The sequence below is a fragment of the Myotis nattereri genome (assembly GCF_964212035.1).
Source record: "Myotis nattereri genome assembly, chromosome: 10".
Taxonomy (NCBI): domain Eukaryota; kingdom Metazoa; phylum Chordata; class Mammalia; order Chiroptera; family Vespertilionidae; genus Myotis; species Myotis nattereri.
In genome coordinates this window covers 53178055-53197684 of record NC_138085.1, presented here as the reverse complement: position 1 = coordinate 53197684, position 19630 = coordinate 53178055, and the positions used below count along the sequence as shown (strand labels likewise).

Sequence of the window (19630 nt, the reverse complement as noted above, 5' to 3'; positions counted from 1 at the left end):
GGCTGGCCTAAGCCATCAGTAGGACATCCTTAGTGCTGCTGCAGAGGTGGGAGAGGCTCCCACCACTGCTGCTGCGCTCGCCAGCCATGAGTCCGGCTTCTGGTTGAACGGTGCTTCCCCCTGTGGAAGCGCACAGACCATCAGCAGGCAGCGACTGCATTGATTGTCTGCCCCCTGGTGGTCAGTGTGTGTCATAGCGACAGGTTGTTCCACCGTTGGGCCGAAACCAGCTCTCCGACATCCCCCGAGGGGTCCCAGATTGCGAGAGGGTGCAGGTCAGGCTGAGAGACCCCACCGGTGCACAATCGGGGCCAGGGACAGATGCTGGAGGTTGGCCAGCTGGTGGGGGCCACGGGAGGGCTCCAGGGCGTGTCTGGCCTGTCTTGCTCAGTCCTAATCAGCTGGAACCCAGCAGCATGCTAACCTACTGGTTGGAGTGTCTGCCCCTGATGGTCAGTGCATGTCACAGTGACTGGTTGACCAGTCGATTGTCTACCTCCTGGTGGTCAGTGCACATGATAGCAAGTGGTTGAGCAGCCTTAGCATATCATTAGATATTATGCTTTGATTGGTTGAACAGGCAACCGGATGAACAGACACTTAGCATATTAGGCTTTTATTATAGAGGATGGCAGCTAAAATGAATGTTAAGATTAATTTAAAATTCCAGTGACTGTTCACAGCAAAGATTTACCTAAGGAGACATAACTATTAAATGTAATGTGGGTGCAGCCACTGTGGAAAGCATATGGAGTTACCTCAAAATATTAAAAATGGAACTGCTTTATGACCTCATGATTCTACTTCTGGGATTATATCAGAAGAAACCTGAACACTAATTTGAAAGAATATATGCATCCCTATGTTCATTGCAGCATTATTTACTATAGTCAAGATTTGGAAGCAGCCCAAGTGTCCATCAGTGGATGAGTGGATTAAATAGCTGTGGTACATTTATGCAATGGCATACTAATTGGCCATAAAAAAAAGAAGGGAATCTTACCCCTTTTGACAGCATGAATGGACCTGGAGAGGATTATACTAAGTGAAATGAGCCCATTAGAGAAAGATAAATACCATATGATTTCATTTATATGCAGAATCTAATTGAACAAAAATAAACTAAAAAACAAAACAGAAACAGACTCATAGATAGAGAACAGACTAACAGCTGTCAGAAGGGAGAGGTGTTGCTGAGCTAGGTGAAAAAGGTGAAGGGATCAAGCAAAAAACAACAACAAAAAAACCAACAAAAAACTCATAGACAATAGTATGGTGACCAGAAGGAAAGAGGAATGGGGGGAAGTAGAAAGGGGTTAAATGGTAATGGAAGGAACTTGACTTGGGGTGGGAGACACACAATATAATATATCAATGATGTATTGTACACCTAAAACCTACATAATTTTAGTAACAGATGTCACCCTAAATAAATAAATTCAATAAAAAATGAAAAAGAAATTAGTGCAATGTGGAATTCTGAATGGGATCCTGGAACAGAAAAAGGATACTGGATTTTAAATTGAGGATATCTGATTAAAGAATGGGCTTTAGCTAATAATAGTATATGAATAATAATAATAAATGTTTAGTTCATTAATTGTAACAAGTTTATCATACTAATGTAAGATACTAATAACAGGAGAACCAGGGGTGGTGATGTCAGGGAGGGGAGTATACAGAAACTCTACTTTCTGCTCATATTTTCTGTAAATCTGAATCTTTTAAAATAAAAACTTTATTAAAAAAATTCCAGTTATCTGAGAGTTACCATTTATCCTATATCATGTAAGTTCTTCACAAGTTGAAGCTGTGAGCACTTTCGATCATTAGTTTCTGGTACACAGTATTCATGAACATTAGGCAAATGGGTGATGAAATATATAAAATCTTAAAGCTTTAGAACATAAATATTTAACTTTTTGTTTGTTGTTGAAAGATCTTGACATTTTATAGGGTATTAAAATCTGAAGTGATAAACAAAATTATGATAACTAAAAAAAATTTTAAGTAAAAAATTTTGCTGTAAAATATAGAAGAAATTTCTAGATTAGGTTACCAAAATCTCACATGAAGACATTACCTCTCCACATATACATCTTCTAGGTAAAAAGAAAAAAAATTCAAGAAAGCATATAAATGTTAAGTTAAATATTATTCAAAGACCCTTACCTGACAAATTTTTTCCCAGATCTCATCACAGCCAGCTTTTTCCTGAAAACTTAGAGCCAGATCATAGTTTTCAGCTTCTGACCAAACGATTAATGTATCCTGTTTAAAAACAAAGACTTCTAGATCATCACACTTGAAAAGAAACAAAATATAAAAAAGACAGAAAACAGCACAGCAATGACAAATGCCCTCTCATAAGTGCAATTAATGGACACTTGATTGACATCATATAACTATTTTGTTACCCACTGAAACTTTAGTAATATACTGGCAATGAAATAGTAGCTTTGTCACTAAAACTGACATTGAGCAATATTGTAAAACAAAAAAGACTAAAACAGGTTAGCAGGCTCTGGCTCATGTTACCAAGAAATGTTTAATGGAAAGTTTAGCCATTCTTGGCTAAACTGTAAGTAGATATTCTAATCATCTACTTTCTATTGTTTCCAGAAAGTCAGCTGTTCCACTCACTAACCACCTACAAGTTTATTTTTTCCTTAAGCCAGTTGTCAACTGGTTGTAAATAGGCTAATAGCTAAAAATATCTTAAGGTTTAACCCTTTCTATTTTTGTTTTTTAAAAAAAATCTGGAAAAGCCTTCAGAATATTAAGAAATAGAAAATGAAGGGAAAATGAAGAAAACTTGCTTTATCTGTACTACCAATAGCACCTAGTTCAGCAGCTTAGGTTGTAGAAAAATTAAGAACCACCGGTTCAGGTGAGTACTTCCCCAGAATGCCCTTAATTATCTCCCCACGAAAAGGTTAGTTATGCATTTAGGAAAAAGTTTTCAACCCCTTTATTAAAAACTAAGGTCTGGGTTTAAACTAAAACGCACATACATGTTTAAACACTAAAATCACTGCAACACTCAAATAAAATGAAAATTCTTTTAGGATACATAATGAAAGTTTAATATGGCTAAAACTGTAATTTTCAAAATATGAATATTTGAATTTATACCCTCATTAGCAAAAATATAATCTACAAAAACACCGTATTTAGTAATTGTTCATCTGACCTTGCACTAAAAAATATAAAATTGAAAGTGAGTGCCAGATTAATAAAGACAAAGTCTTCAAAATAAAAACTTTTCAATATTCTGGTAGTTCTAACCAGTAAATAAAAAAATATGCTTTAATTAATCCAGGCCTCAGATGACTATCTATTTTGCTGTGTGACCAGGTAAAAAGAACAGGTAGAAATCAGTTTTCTAGCTTCTGCCTAGCTATGCTTCTTGGAAGGGAAATTTGCCACCAGATTATAAAATTTTATCAGGTCACACTTTTATTTAAAAACTCTAAGTGGCTCCCCCCATCTACAAGAGAGGTTTTGAAACCTTTTTTTTTTTTTTTTAAACAAACCCAGCAAAACTCTTTTTACAAACAAAATTTACTAAAAATCTCCATGTTAAAAAAATAAAAGATAAAAACAGTGCTAGTTAGGTTAAAGCACTAAGACACCTGCTCAGGGTCTATGTATTTTCCTCAGTCCCTGAGTTGTCTTAGATCCTTCTTCCAAACAGCTTCCTGAACAGTGGTCTCCAAGACATCTTTACCTGTGCTCAAATTACTTATATTATATACAGGAACATAATATTAGTATAGCAATACTTTTAAAAACATACACTAAAATAGAAATAGAAAAGTTTACATAAAGATAAAATAAATAATACTTTTAAATGTCTGAATTATAATTTCTACCATTATTAACATTTTAAGATGCAGTATACATTTAGGGCACAGTATACTCACAAATGACAGTAGACACAAATTCATATTTAACATCACTTTTAATAATTCTGAATTTTTGGGATGGGTAACTTCTTGTAAGATCTATGTTATCATTGTTTCTTTTTGACTGAACAATTACACTAGGAGTATAAATGTCAGTTTAATTATTACCTTGTTCACTTGCGCTTAGGTTATTGTTACCAACCATTTTTAAGGCACTTGTTTCTTTTGTTAGGGTTACAGGTTAGTTTAAATTGAAAAATACCTGTAAACAGTTATCTGCACAGATAGGCTACAATAATTCACAATAGGTGAAGAACTCTTTTCATGGAAATGTTACTCTTCTTTCAGAATACCGTATCTGTTTTTGACTCTTGACCATGTGACTTTATATTAAATATTTAGCAAAACAATTTCTGAAAACGGGTTTCTTCTCAAATTCTAGTGCTTCAAACTATGCATTGTACTTTGGAGAGAACGAAATCCAAAACCTTTATTCCAGGCACCAAAGCCTTTTCAATTTTGGTTCCAATCTACCTTCTAAGAGAAAGTCCAGGTAAGCAGCAAAGTCTGAATTAAGGTTACCCAAATCCTCCTCTTAATCATTTTCTTTTGTTCTTTCCTTCCCGTTCCTAATGGAAACTTTCCCCCTAAGCCAGTCAAAATCCCTAAAACTAAATGGGATTTATATTCAGAGCCCTTTTTTCAATGCAGAAAGGATTGACTTTGGGAAATGCCTCTTCTTAGGGGGCAGATCTGGAGCGAAGCCCAAGAACCCTTATTTTTAACTAGGGTCCAAGGTAATTCTTTGGGTAAGTCAAATTTGAGAACCTGACCTTAGTGTATCTCTAGTTGGTAAATCGAGGATAGGGAAGTTCCATCAGAGTAGGCACCTTTCAGCTCTAGTATCTACTCCAAATGGGTGACAAAACTCCATTCTTCCTTCTGTCCCTTCTCTACACTGTTGTTGCAGTTGAAAAAATTACTGCGAAGAAGCACTTCTTAGAACTGTTTATTCCATGGGTTAGTGTAAAAGCTCCTATGTGAGTACAGAGTTGGCACAAGAATATATAAAACAGAATGAGAAGTGTCAGCCTATCCAAAAAGTCTAGATAGAGCCAAGTACAATTTTTCATAGTAAGGTCTGCTTTTTACCATTGTGCTTTGTGATATATTTTTTGCTCATTTGTGTGGCACACACATCTTTGGGACATTATTAATGCCTCTGTTTAAACCAAGAGAAGCTTAGAGTTTTTCCTCCTCTATTAACTAAAACATTTAATCACCACTATATCCCTGTGGAAATCAGATTTAAAATAAGCTTTCAGGGAGAATAGAAAAAGTTGGTCTCATCCTTTAAAAAAAATATTTGGTCTCATCCTTTAAAAAAATATTTGGTCTCATCCTTTAAAAAAAATAAGGTGATTATTTTCCATGTCTTATTCCCATCCAAGCCCAGGATGGGAATAAGACATGAGCTAGAGAAACTTGACAATTTAATCTTTACCAAATCAGGTTTTTACAATGTAGTATTGTTATAAGAAAATGTCATTTTCAATCTTATATATTAATACACATTATTGAGCATATATTGTTGAAATCAGAGGTTCTTAATCCAGAGTCTAAATGATACTTTAAAACTGTATCACATCTCTTTTGGGTAGAGTCTCCAGTTTTTAATATCATAATCACAAAGACACATTTAAAAGGATCTTACAAACCAATGGATTGTCTGTTTAAGTTTACTTCTCCAGTACTGATCCACTTCATTAACATGAATAAATCCAGAGTCATGAAATGTCTGAAACACCACAGTTGCTAGACTAACCCTATTAATTCTGAAAAAATGCAATATAGAGAGAGCTGAAGTTTCCCAAAAGGAATTTTTAAAAAGGGAAATATAAATATCAGGTTTATAGAATTTAATTTGTAGATTCAAAATCAATTTAAAAGTATGAAAATGAGTGAGTTTATCCAGATAATATAAGCATGTAACTCTCTGGTAGTTCCTAATAGTTAACCTAGTTCCTCTAGGATGCATTTTTAAAATATAGTATCGTAGCCAAAACCAGTTTGGCTCAGTGGATAGAGTGTCGGCCTGCGGACTGAAGGGTCCCAGGTTCGATTCCGGTCAGGGGCATGTACCTAGGTTGCGGGCATATCCCCAGTAGGAGATGTGCAGGAGGCAGCTGATCGATGTTCCTCTCTCATTGATGTTTCTGACTCTCTCTCTCTCTCTCCCTTCCTCTCTGTAAAAAATCAATAAAATATATAAAAAAATAAAATAAAATATAGTATGGTAAAACATATAGGCCAAGACAGACATGATGACACTACTTATAAACAGTAGTAATAGTTTATCTTTCCCAAATCAGTGATATATATGAATACAAGTAGAATAATCCTCAACTAGAATTAGGACCCAACTCCAAGTTTCACTGTCCACTATTTCTGTGACTTTCATTGAAGTATTTCACCTCTGATCTTATTTCCACTGAAGAGAGGAAAATACTGCCTACATTGGGCTTACTATATTATTATGAATATAGTTCTCTCACTGAACTTATGTGTCAGGTATTGTGCTAAAGCGTTTTTCATACATTAATTCACAGCTATTCTACAATGTAGGTAGTATCTCTAAAAGATGAGATTCAGAGAAAACTTGCTCAAAATCACACAACTAGAAATAAAATTAAACCCACATTCCTATTACTATGCCACATGATAAATATGATCAAATTCTAAAAAACCCCATAAAATTCTTAACAGCTTTGCTTCCCAAGCTTCTCCCCTGTGGCATTGTTTATCTAGGCATCTCCCTAAACACATAAATAAGAAAAATCTGTCTCCATCTGATTCCCAGATTCCTCCTTGGTCCCACTCCAAACCAACACCCAGAACACAACTCTAGGTATCACCTTACTCAATCCTCCAAAGCTAATAATTCACATCCTCTACTCATTCAACTGATGTATAATTCGAAGTACAGAGTGAATTCTACTCATTACAAATTCACGCTGTCATTTAAAGCATCATTCTGATGCTTTAAAAATTAAAGAAATCTCATTCTCCCTTGTATACTCATTAGTCCAGTCCCCATAATGACTCTCAGGCTAAACCCTAATATCCTTAATTTTATTGTTTTGTGGTTTTTTTTCCCAATTAAGAGCTAGGTACAATAAATATATGATCATTTTCATCCATACCTTCATCTCAACGGACATTCTACTAACCAAAACCTAGAATATTTGCAATCTTTCTCTTGCAGGATTTGGAACAGCCATTTGCTGAAATGAATGACTGTCTTTTCCTTACCAAAATTCTGTTCTTCTTTGGTTTGAAGACATTTTCCTGATTCTCTACTTTTTCCAATTGCTTAATCTTCTTTTACTGAATATTCCTTCTTCCTGATGATCAAACACCTAATCCAGCAGTATGCCCTGTCAATTCTACCTCCAATACATGTTTCAAATCCATCCATCTCTTCCCATCTACACTGCCATCACCGCTAACCTGACTCAACATTATCTTTTGCTTTGATTATGCTGCCATCTCTCAACTAGTAGCCCATCCCAATTATTGGCCTTCTTCCATTCCACAGATTAATGTTACTATTTTGGATCATGTCATTCCTCGAATGAAAACTGTCAGAAATGTTTAAATGGACTTTAAAAAAACCAAACTAAAGATAGTGACCAACCCATAAACATCACTCACCCAAGTATTACTGGATGAATAAAATAATGTGGACAATTCAGCAAAGCTCAGTCTTAAGCTCTATTCTATTCTATGCTCTTGCAAAGGTAGTCCCCTCTTGCAGCTAAAAATATCATTTAATGATTCTCAAATTAGAATATCCTACAACAAACTCTTACTGTATTTCTAGTCCTGGGTGTTCTTTATAAGACTTTCCCATTTATTCTATAATCATTTTAAAGCTTAAATTAAAATAAAAGCGCTAGGCACTGAACAGTTTATGGCATGCTACATATATGCCAATAAAAGAAATATCTGTGACTATACGTATTTTTTTACATATGTATAAAACCTCTAGGAAGATATACAAGAAAATGGTAACACTGGTAGCCTCTAGCAAGGGAAACTGTATGGATGGAGTCCAGGATGGGAGGTTTTACCAAATACTGTCCTAATCTATAATAAAAGTGTAATATGCTAGTTAGATCGTATGTCCTTCTGGACAAAGTCGGGGCTGTGAGGGAAGCCCGGATCCTGGGTGCCAGAGGAAGCTGGTGCCCGGCAGCCGGGGGAAGATCTACTCTTGCATGAATTTCATGCATCGGGCCTCTAGTTTTTAACAAGTTAAGCGCCCAGCCTGTTTTGTCTTCCAGACGTTAAGTATAGTGTCAGTCACTGGTGACTGATTGGACACTTAATGTGTTAATAATGTGAATGTCTTATCCATTTAAAATAAGCCTCTAACCAAATGATGAATGTAAACCTGCTTTCTTCTCAACTTCCCAGTTTCTGGAGGGAACCATCATTTTCCTGGTTCCAAGATTCAAAAACACTACCAGTAACTTCTGATTCCTTTTCTTTCATATGTAACAATTCACCAAATCTTCCAGCACGTTCTTGAAAATATACTGGAATTCTCCCCCTTTCCCATTCCATTTACTACACTGAAACAGACTTTCATTTTTTAAAATCTGAATTATTGTAAAAGGTCTTGATACCTAAAGCTGCTTTCCTCCACATCCCCAATTCATTATTCATGACTTTGCCATACCCCTTCCGAAACACAGTATCACTTTCTTCATGTTGGGTCCCTACTCAAGAACCTATAATGGGTCCCTTTTGTTTAGCAAACCAAGCTCTCAAATAAGAAACCTAGGCTGCAAATAGCCCTTAATACCTTTGTATTAGGTGTACTATTTCCTTCTCTATCACAGTTCCTGTAGCAGATACTGTACCACCAACCAGAGTGAAGTTTTTCTTAATAATTCTGGCCGAAATCAATCTCTTCCTTCTAATTTTCTACTGCCCAATACTGTGGAATACAAGTTGCTTTCCATAATATTTTGTGTTGGCATATACCTACTGTATAGTCATTAAACTTAGCCTTTCTGTGCCTTAGTTGCTGTATCTGTGAAATTCTTTCATCATCTTTCAATGGAGTTAAAACACTTTATCAGCTATTTTATCATTCTGTAATTGTTTCACCTGTTAGGTCTTATCTCCCAATAAAACCAAGGATAAGAACTTCCTTATACTTCTTTCCTAAACCCAATGAACACAAATTGTGTTATATAGAAGAGGTACATATCCCAATGACACTTTCAAGACTAGCAGGGCTGAGTCTACATAACTTAAAAAAATTGTTGGCATATGAATCAGGCACTTTATTACCCATTTAAAATAAGCTGTATGGTAATTCTCTTCCCTTTCCAATGTGTGTATTGGCTCCTTTGAGGTAAGTGTATCTTCTCCTTCCCATTTACTACTTCAGTATTGTCCACAGTATGGAAGAAAAATGTGAATCATGATAGCCTACCGATATTGAGTATCTGACATTCAACTAAACTCTAACTTATTTTGAACACACAATTAATTACTTAGCTCATTTTAGAACTATGTTAAAAAAAGAATATTCCTCTCTGAATTTATTCAATGTATTTTAATATAGTAAAATATCCTATAAACTATGGATGTCTCATTCATTCAGTATTTTTAAAATTAAAATCCACTAGTGATCAATATACTTCATATAAACATTTGGAAATAAATAATTTCTAGACTAATTTACTGAATAAGTTAAATGACATTCTACAAAATGTAGAACTTAGAAAAATAGCAAAGTGTTCGGAAATCCCAATTTGTGTAACTTGGTAAAAAGTGCAAAAGGAACAAGATGTTGATGAAAATATGAAAAATCGTTCAAAGTTTAACATAACCCCTAAATGGCTCTTGGATTTATATTAGAAAAGTGCATTCAATTTAAACAAAAATAAAGTAAAACAAGTGACCCCATTTACACAGGTTTATCATTCTGACATTCAAGCGTTTCCATATTATTATTGCCAAAGAGTTTTCTTAAACTTTAATGTTTTTAGCAAAAGTACCTCAATTAGAAAAAAATATATAGTCCAGTAGTGTATTATTTGAATGTTGATTAATTACAGAAAACATTTTCCTAATAGCACAATTTTTTTTTTAATTAAGACATTTTTTCCTTCCAACACTTTTATTTTCTAGTGGCGTAACATTACAAACAAAACCACGTCCCAAAGTTTCTAAATACCATTGTGTATTTTTGGACTAATGCTGGGGGGACTATTTTATGTACCAACCTCTGCCATGATATGTTCTTTCCAATAGTTAACAATAGCCAAAAGATTCTGAAAACAATCTGAGAAGAATCCATATTATAACTAGTTTGTAGGGAGTCACATGTAAAATCACAGTTCCTGAGAATTTTATATTCATACAGATAGGGAAAAAAAATTCACAAAAGTTTAGTATTTCTTTCCCCACAAACAAGCAAGCAAACAAAAACCTCATAAGTGGCTATCTGGCAAAATTCAGGGCAAAGGGAGAGAAACCATCTGTCTTGCTGACTTAGAAATTAAATTTAATTTAATGTGCTATACCTTAAAATGTCTAAGGTATAGGAAACATCTTCAAGTGTTCAAAACAGGACAAATGTTTAATTTGATTCTCCATTAGGAAGGACACATAATATTTTCTAAGTAGAGGAAAAAACCCCCTATATCATTTAGTTTAAATGAATATCGAAAACTAAAAAATATTTCAAAGAACTGATTAAGAATATACTGCATACACAAAATAATTGTTTAACAGTAAGACTTTTACTAATTATGCATTATGCAACAGACATAGTTTCATTCTTCCAACAGGAAGTATTTGTTTCTGGGTACTGAAATTTTCATTGGCCTTGAAGAAAGTAGGCATTGATGATGTAAATATCTTAACATAATTTATCTTTTCCTTCAAAAATCTCTGCCATATTCACTTTACATACCACACACACAAAAATAAAACTGAAAATAATCCAAATGTCTAACAATAGGTGTATACCATACATCAGAATACTGTACAGTGGCTTTTCATTTTTAAAAAACACACAACTAGATCTACATTATTAACATGAACAAATCTCCAAAATAACGTTGAGTGAAAAATGAAAGTTGCAGAATACATGTAAGAGTACGAGGTCAATTGTATCAGTTTAAAAACACACAAAAGACTACATATTATTCATGGATACATACATATGCAGAAAAGGTATAAAAGCATGTACAGAAATAATACACATCAACTTCAGAATAGTGGTTACCTACAGGGAAGATAGAGAATGGATAGAATGAGATGGGTACAAAGGGGGCTTTAACTCTACCCACAAAGTTGAAAATTACAAAAAGATTTGAAACAAATATGGTATGTTAACATTGTTCAATCTGGTGGTGTTACACAGAAACTCATTATATTATTCTCTATACTTTTTAATTTTGAAATCTTTCATAATAAAAAAAACATTCACAGAATAAAGAAAAAGTTGAATCACCGCTGCCATTTCCAGATGAAATAATTTTGTATGCTAAAACACAACACAGGTTTTCTTTTCCCAAATAAGACAATAAATATTAACAGAAAACATTATATAATTGACAATGTACACTTTTGTAAAGAATCACTGATTATTATATTAAAAAATACAACAATTAAAGAACAGGATTTCAATGCTTCTACTTCAAAACTCTACCTTTGCTTGAGTTAGAGGATCTAATTTCACACCACAAACAGGCTTTCCTTGCTTTAGAGAGTACCCCTTTGAATTTTCTTGTATGCCACTTCCTTTAAATGTGGTTGAGAATAAAAGGCTTAGTGTACAACAGGGTATAGCAGAGACCTAGCTAACTGTAAGTTAAATAAGACTAATGAATACATTGTATTCTCATATAAACTAACAGTAGCTCAATTCAAAGATAATAAATTATTTCCAGTACATAAACTTTCACTTTTCAGTTTGAAACTTTTAACCTGTAAGGGAAATATATATGGTCTGTTACTTTGTTTACCAAACATTTTTTCTTGTCAGGAAAGCTTTCCCATCTTTGTCAGATTAATACTTCCTTGATCACAGATGAAGTCTTTCAAATTAAAGATAAACAACTACTTGCCTGTTGTTTCTGATATGCAGTGTTTGGATTTATCTTTGATTCCAAGAGTAGTGATCCTGAAAGATAAAAAAAAATAACAACATGTATAAGTTTCAATTTATAAAACCTGAATAAAAAAATCAGAGTCCACATTAAAAAAAAAAAAAATCATTGCATGTTCCCTTCACTCAGCTAGATATCTGAAGTATACACATTTTTCTCTCCAGATCCGAACTTCATATTTAATTTAGAACATATCATCCTATTCCAAGAAACCCTTATATCCACCTAAGATAAACATTCAGACCAAGAATATAAGGATGTAATACTTTAAAACAATAACGAATTTAAATAAATAAAAAGACTCTAAGGAGACTTGATGACTATTAAAGTTTTATTGAAATGAAATTTTAAGGTCTAAATGACCACTTGAAGCCAAACTCTTTTTTAACAGTTATTTTATTGCATTGCCAGTTTAACAAATAAATTACAAAGGACCACAACAAGTACACAAATTACAGAACTGCTTTTCTCCTTAAGAACAAAAAGGACACTGCTTGTAGACATAAACGCCCGTGACTATTTTTAAAGGAAAAGTACAAGCGTACAAAATACATCACGAAGCAACCTAAGGTGGTTCATGCTCCCACCGTCTGCACATAGTTCCAGATTACAACGAGAAAGGCGTTTTAACTACGACCGTACATTTCATGACTTAGGAACACTTGCCCCAGGACTCGTACAATAAATACGTCCACGAATAACGTGGAAAGAATCCACAGACCCCCCCTACCCCCCGCAGGGACCCCGCCGGGAGGCGTCTGTGCTCGCGCGAGTGCACCGTGGCCACAGCCGGCCGTGACCCCGGCTTTCACAGGCGCCTTCAGGTTTCCCCCAGCACCTGTCGACTGTGGCAACGGGGGCACGGTGGGAACATCCGTTCAAGAACAAAGACTCGGAAAGGAAAGTTCCGCTGAACCTTTGGTATCAGACACAGACTAGGTAACAACAGAGACAGGAGGGAGCAGGGGCTCCCCAACGAGGAGCGATCAACACCCCGTGAGCTTCCTGCCCTCTCCTTCGCGCTCTCCCTTCTTCAAGAGAAGAGACCGGAGAGGAAGGGGTCAAGTCCTTAACCGGGACAGGAGGCGGGGGAACAGCGCACAGGCGTCGGACTGAGGGTGAATCCGGACAAAGTCGTTTGTTTTTGCCGGACAGAAGTGCGGAAACAAAACCCAGCTCCATGTCCGAGGCGGCAGTCCCAGCACCCCGCCTCCGGCCTCCCCCGCAGGGCTGTGCCCTACCGGGAAGCACTCCCCCTCCCGAGCCTACCGTCCCAAAAACCTTACCGTCGGACTCCGCCCGAACCAGCAGCGACATCCCCTTGAGCTCCTCCACGTAAGTGGACGAGACGTGCCCGGTGCCTCGGTCGTCCCATTGCCGGTCTTCATTCAGGGTATAGACCTTCACTCGCCGCCGCGTATCCGACATCGTGGCCGCTGTCCCCACCGGTCCAGACGCCGCCTCCACGTCCCCCTCGTCCTCGCCCCTCACTCTTGAGAAACGGTAGCGGCGGCGGCGGCGGCTCCGGAGAGGCCCAAGTTCACCATGGCTCTCAAGGTTCAGCCGCGGAAAGGGGCAACAAGAGCCACCGGGACCTCTCGGCCGGAGCCCCGGGACCTCTCACTGCACCCACACACACACCCACCCTCCCCTCCCTTTGCCCCCCAGAGCTCGCTCGCGCTCCCGCCGCCGCCGCAGTAAGCACTACACATCCGCCATCTTGTAACCCGATTCTCTGCCTTTCTCTTCCTCCTCCAGCAGGCTCGCACGGGCTGTCCTAGCAGGGGCTACGGCGGCCGACGCGGCCAACGCACCACCGCGCAACTTCTGCTCGCGCTTCCAGGGCCAGCAGCACTAGGCGTTCTCGCGAGGCGGGGTGCTGAACCGAGGTGGGCGGGCCTGAGTGCGCGTTCTTCCTTTCTTGGCCACGCCTGCTGGCGCGGGATCTCGGCCGAGGTAGTGGTTCTCGCGATATCTTCGCCCCCCGGCTGGTGACGCGAGACTTTCTGAGTAGGCGGGGAGAACTGAGTCTTGGTCTCGCTTCGCCCGATTTGCACTCGGCGTGTGACGAGTCGTGCGACCCATCTTCGAGGAAAAGTAAAACTAACATGGGAGGTACGCAACCTTGGACGGGACTAACCCTGAGCAAAAAGGAAGGAGATGTGCTCGCACTCCGTAGTGGAAGCTCCCTCTGTCAGCTATGGGAGGAAAATAGTTGAAACTTCTTTCTGTGAAAATGTAGGAACGTGGAGTATTTCCAGGCAATCTTAAAACCGGATTGGAGTCTGTTACAGTTAAGCATCTCCTCAGGAAGTGTTTGTTCTCTGCATCTCCTGAGGATTATAACGTCGTACCGAAAAAAGTAAAAAGTGTTGACATTTTCCTAGTTCCCGCCAAAGCGTTTCGCCGTTAACTTTGGTAGCTGGCCATTGGGAAGCGTACTTTCCGCTTCATGAAAATACAGACCCCGTATGGTGGTGTAACCTCAGAAAATAAGCCTTACTAGTAAGATAAGTTTAGGGAACTGGTTGAGAGCCCCCTTTCTAACACATCCAAGGGCATTGTTTTGACGTTTTTAAAAAGTGTCTCTTGGCATTTCTTGCGCTACGTATCCGGGTGTCTTGTGCACTGAATAAGCGGAGGAGGAATTCCCGGGCCATTCACGTTAGTTGTCAAACATTGGTGGCGACAAGACGTGCACTGCGCAGTTGTTTATTTTAATCCCCGTTCGTTCTTGGTAGAATCCTTTAATTCATTCTTTAAGACAGCTTCGGCTTGTTCCGCCGCCAGTTCTCTGCAATCCATTAGCTTGAAAGGTGAAAATCAGGCAGGCGAGATGGACGTGTTGACCCTGCAGGGCATTCTGGGAATTGTAGTCATTACTTAATGGTCTTGTCAAAACGTGCTTTTGTTTTGACTAGCTCCTCTGTGTGGACACCCTTCCGCGGTACTTTAAAACGAGAGACAGTGTTGTACACAGAGCAGGCGCCTGATAAAAAATAAATCCTAATATCAAAATCTGAATACACAGGGTTGTTTTTTAAATGTAAAGGGGACCTCGGAACCCATTAATTGCTATGATTGATACGGAAAAAAGGCATTTTGAACTCCGAGAAAACATTTCTGTCTTGGGTCAGAGCAAGCTTCACATAGATAACTTTGAGCCTGATGTTGGAGGATCCCTGAATGGGAGGTTGGTTTGCAAAGGTGTTCAAGGCTGAGGGGATAGGGCAAACAAAGTGATAATGTGTTACTGGCCTAAAATAACATATAAATTTATATATGTCAAAGGAATGAGAACTATACAGAAGTCACTTTATGTGTTAAGAGGTTAATAGCCTCTGGGCAAAATTGGGAAATAATATGAATCATTTTCTGAATTTATTCAGTCACTCAATAAATATTTGTTGAGCCTATGCTATACAGTAGACATTGGTCTATCCAGTGAATAAAATAGAAAAAGCTCCTCTTTTCTTGGAGCTTATATTCTAGTGTAAGAAGACAAATATATGCCGGTACTGGTAAACATTATGACCAAAAATAGAGTCACAAAAAGGTTAGAGAGTGAATTTGGGACTTCCTGTTTATTCAGGAAGTCCTCTGAGGAAGGCAATCCGGCCAAGCTTTTCCCCAGGGCAAGAGAGAGAGAGAGATCCAGGAGCCTGGAAGCAAGTACAAAGGCCTTATGGCTGTTGCATGTTTAAGAAGTGAGTGGGATAGCAAGGAAACCAGTGTTACTGAAGTGGAGCAGAAAAGGGGGAAAATGGTGAAAAATAAGGTTGCAATTGGGACAGGGGATATTTTGAAGGGCCTTGGATTTTACTTTGAATGAGTTGCAAATCTATTGGAGAGTTTTAAAGTTATGTTTCAAAGCAACTCTCCCATCTTCAGAATTTCTTTTCTGCTATAGCCCCTGAGATCTGGTGACTCAGAAATAAAGGAGCAGATGAAACCCCTAGGACTCATCTCATGCCTTACTAGATCCTCAAGTACAAGTACTGCAGTGGTTCAGAGGGATTCACTCTCACCTACTGCAGTAGGCCCATCTAACATTTGTAGAGATGGACATTTGCAAGGCCAGGGCAAGTATACAAATGGAAGACCGTGTACCATAAGTCTAAATATTTATAAGTTTTAAATCAAGCTAACTGTTGAAATATATTTTCTCCAACCTTTGGTATACTTTGACAAATATATTTTCATAATGACCTGGAAGCCAGAGTCACATCTAGAATTCTTGATTTCCTTAAGTTCCAGAGTCTCCCTCTGGGCCCGTATAGTCTGCCTTCCTTCTCTTCTCACACCTCAGCTCTGTCCTGCAGTTTGACAGTCCTTACTTGCACACAGAGGATACACCAGCCTTTTGCCCAAGCTCTGTCTACACTTCCTGAATATAGTCAATCCCCCCCTTGGCCACTCTTCAGGAAGATAGAACTTGTGAAGAGGACTGTGTAGACCTTGGAAGCAGGCTTGGCCTTTGGGGTGGACACATTCCTTGGTTCCATGGACTTCATCACCCCAGGGGGAGAAGCATGGATAGAGAGCCAGAACAGGTCCTTCTAAAACACAGGGCCCAGTGGTTACTTGGGTCTGAGGGTAATATTGCACTGAAACAATGTGTTTTCCCCAGTAAAGGTTCTTTTCTTCAGTCATCAAAGTTCCAGTCCAAGGACAGATACATTTATATAATTTATATATAATCTTATATAATAAAAGCCTGATATGCTAAGTGTCCGGTCGTCCGTTCAACCAATCAAAGCGTAATATGTTAGTGATATGCTAAGGCCGCTCAACCACTCGCTATGACATGCACTGACCACCAGGGGGCAGACAGTCAACCAGTCGCTATGATGTGCACTGACCATCAGGGGGAAGACACTCTGGTAGCTTAGCTTGCTGTTGGGGTCTGGCCTATTGTGACTGAGCGAGAAGGGCCAGACACACCCTGGATCCCTCCCTGGCTGGCCAACCTCCTCTGTCCCTCTCTAGGCCCGATCGTGCACCGGTGGGGTCCCTCATCCTGGCCTGCACCCTCTTGCAATCCTGGACCCCTTGGGGGATGTTGGAGAGCCAGTTTTGGGCCCAGGCCGAGGGACCCCACTGGTGCACAAATCCGTGCATGGGGTCTCTAGTGTTTATATATTTACTAGTACATCTACCACTTTTTAAAAAACACGAATAATGGAATATCATATGCACTGTTGCACAAATTAACCCTAGTGTATTTAAATCATCTGTTTACGTATATGTATGTCATTTCAATAGTTTGTATTTCAAACAGAAATGACTGTACGGAAGTTATTTCATGTGTGCCAATACAGTGGGGCCTTGACTTACGAGTGTCTCAACTAACGAGTTTTTTGAGATACGAGCCGTCTCTCGGCTGATTTTTTGCTTTGAGTTGCGAGCTAAAATTCAGGTTACGAGCCATCTTAAGATACCCCACCACTAGTTGGCGCAGCGAACGTCACAATGAAAGCCACAACCTCAGCCCAGCATTACATGTCTCACTCGTTCACTTTATGATTTGACATACGAGTAATTTGAGTTACGAGCTCCGTCACAGAACGAATTAAACTGTAAGTCAAGGCCCCACTGTATATTTGTAGATTAAATTCCTAAAGCAGGTTTTTTAAACCTTGGCACCACTGATATTTTGGGCTGGATAATTCTTTGTTGTGAGAGGCCATCCTGTGCATTACAGGATGTTTAACAGCATCCCTGGCTTCTACTCACCAGATGCCAGTAGTACTGTACCCCCTCCTCCAGTTGTGAATACCAAAATGATCTCCCATCATTACCAAATGTCCCTTGAGGACACATTACACTTTTAAAAAAAATTCTTGAGGATTTAAAAAATATATATTGTTAATCTCTACAGGATAAACTAGATTCTTAGTCTCATTGACCCATGTCTTTGAAATGTGAAGCTTTCTTTTTTATTTTTTAATGAAATAACGTTTATGAAAGTTTTTTGCTATATATTCACTCATTTTTTCCTGAAGGTGATCTATCTAAAAAAAATAGCCGATCTCCAGACAACATTGCATCCTGCTTACTCATGAACTTTCTGGACCATTGCCCACAACCAATCCATAAAGCAACAAGTAGTTCTTCCTTAGGGACTATTCACCTATCCAAGAACTTTCCCCATTTTGCCTTTTCCCACCCAGTCTTATCAATAGCCAGTGTAAATTCATTCAACAACTTACATCTTCCACAAACTCTTTATATAAGACTTGTCTACTCCATCGAGCCCTGCTGCTGGAGGTTTAGACTGCACACCCTAGGCCAGTCATGGCGAACCTTTTGAGCTCGGCGTGTCAGCATTTTGAAAAACCCTAACTTAACTCTGGTGCCGTGTCACATAGAAGTTTTTTGATATTTGCAACCATGGTAAAACAAAGACTTATATTTTTGATATTTATTTTATATATTTAAATGTCATTTAACAAAGAAAAATCAACCAAAAAAATGAGTTCGTGTATCACCTCTGACACGTGTGTCATAGCTTCGCCATCACTGCCCTAGGCCCTGGTGCTTTCTCTGGCTAACATGGCTCAATAAACTCTTTCAGGATTACTTTCGGTTTGGAAAAGTTTTAACAACCAGAAGCCTTATCAATAACAGTCGATTAATGTATTTTGCATGTTATATTTTATTTACTATCTACACTAATAAAAGAGAAACATGCAAATTGGTGTCACTCTGCTATGCCCACCAACCAATCAGAGTGACTATGCAAATTAACCCAACAAAGATGGCGGTTAATTTGCATACGCAGGCCGAAGCGAAGACTGAAGTCTCCGGCCAGAGTGAAGACTGAAGACTGAAGAGGCTTGGCTTCTCCACTGCGGCCGGACCAAAGGCCTGGGTCCTGGAGTCGGAGGAAAACCGGTGCCAGCAGCCAGGGGCAGGAAGGCCTATTGCTCGAATCTTCGTACAACGGGCTTCTAGTATTCTTATAATAAAGTAAGCTAAAGAAAATAGTCTGAAAATACATTCACAGTATTTATTGAAAAATGCCTGTATTAAGTGGACCTGTGCAGTTTAAAACTTGTAACCAATTCTAGACTTAACCACTGAGTGGTCTTTGTGAAAAAATTTGATATTAATGTCTTTCAGTCGTTTTTTTATTTCTTCTAGGATAAAGTTCTTTAGGATGGCATGCAAACCTCTTCAGGATTTGGCCCCTACTAAACCCTGATTCTACTGTCAAGAGCAAGGCTATAGAGCAGGGATCCGCAAACTACGGCCCGCGGGCCACATGCAAATACAAATATTGTATTTGTTCCCGTTTTGTTTTTTTACTTCAAAATAAGATATGTGCAGTGTGCATAGGAATTTGTTCGTAGTTTTTTTTGAACTATAGTCCGGCCCTGCAACGGTCTGAGGGACAGTGAACTGGCCCCCTGTTTAAAAAGTTTGAGGACCCCTGTTATAGCGTGTTGGCCTTCTCTGGGGTGATTTTCTTATTCAGTCATAGCCCTCTTCCACTCCTTTCCAAATGTTTTTAGAAGCCTT

General features: G+C 38.5%; 1 protein-coding gene across 3 annotated transcripts in view; it reads right to left on the bottom strand.

Annotated features, from left to right (window-relative positions):
* The window catches only part of PPP4R3B (protein phosphatase 4 regulatory subunit 3B), a 48800-nt gene extending 34841 nt beyond the window's left edge, over window positions 1–13959 (bottom strand). For 2 of the 3 annotated variants that reach the window (XM_081101469.1, XM_081101470.1), the window contains exons 1-3: window positions 13393–13959; window positions 12065–12120; window positions 2173–2271 (exon numbers count right to left, since the gene is read on the bottom strand). In XM_081101469.1, the coding sequence (XP_080957595.1) occupies window positions 2173–2271; window positions 12065–12120; window positions 13393–13534 (297 nt within the window). In that variant the 5' untranslated portion in view covers window positions 13535–13959. The remainder of the gene's footprint in view (window positions 1–2172; window positions 2272–12064; window positions 12121–13392) is intronic. The other variant, XM_081101471.1, reaches the window with a different exon arrangement.
* Between the last annotated feature and the right edge of the window lie 5671 nt (window positions 13960–19630).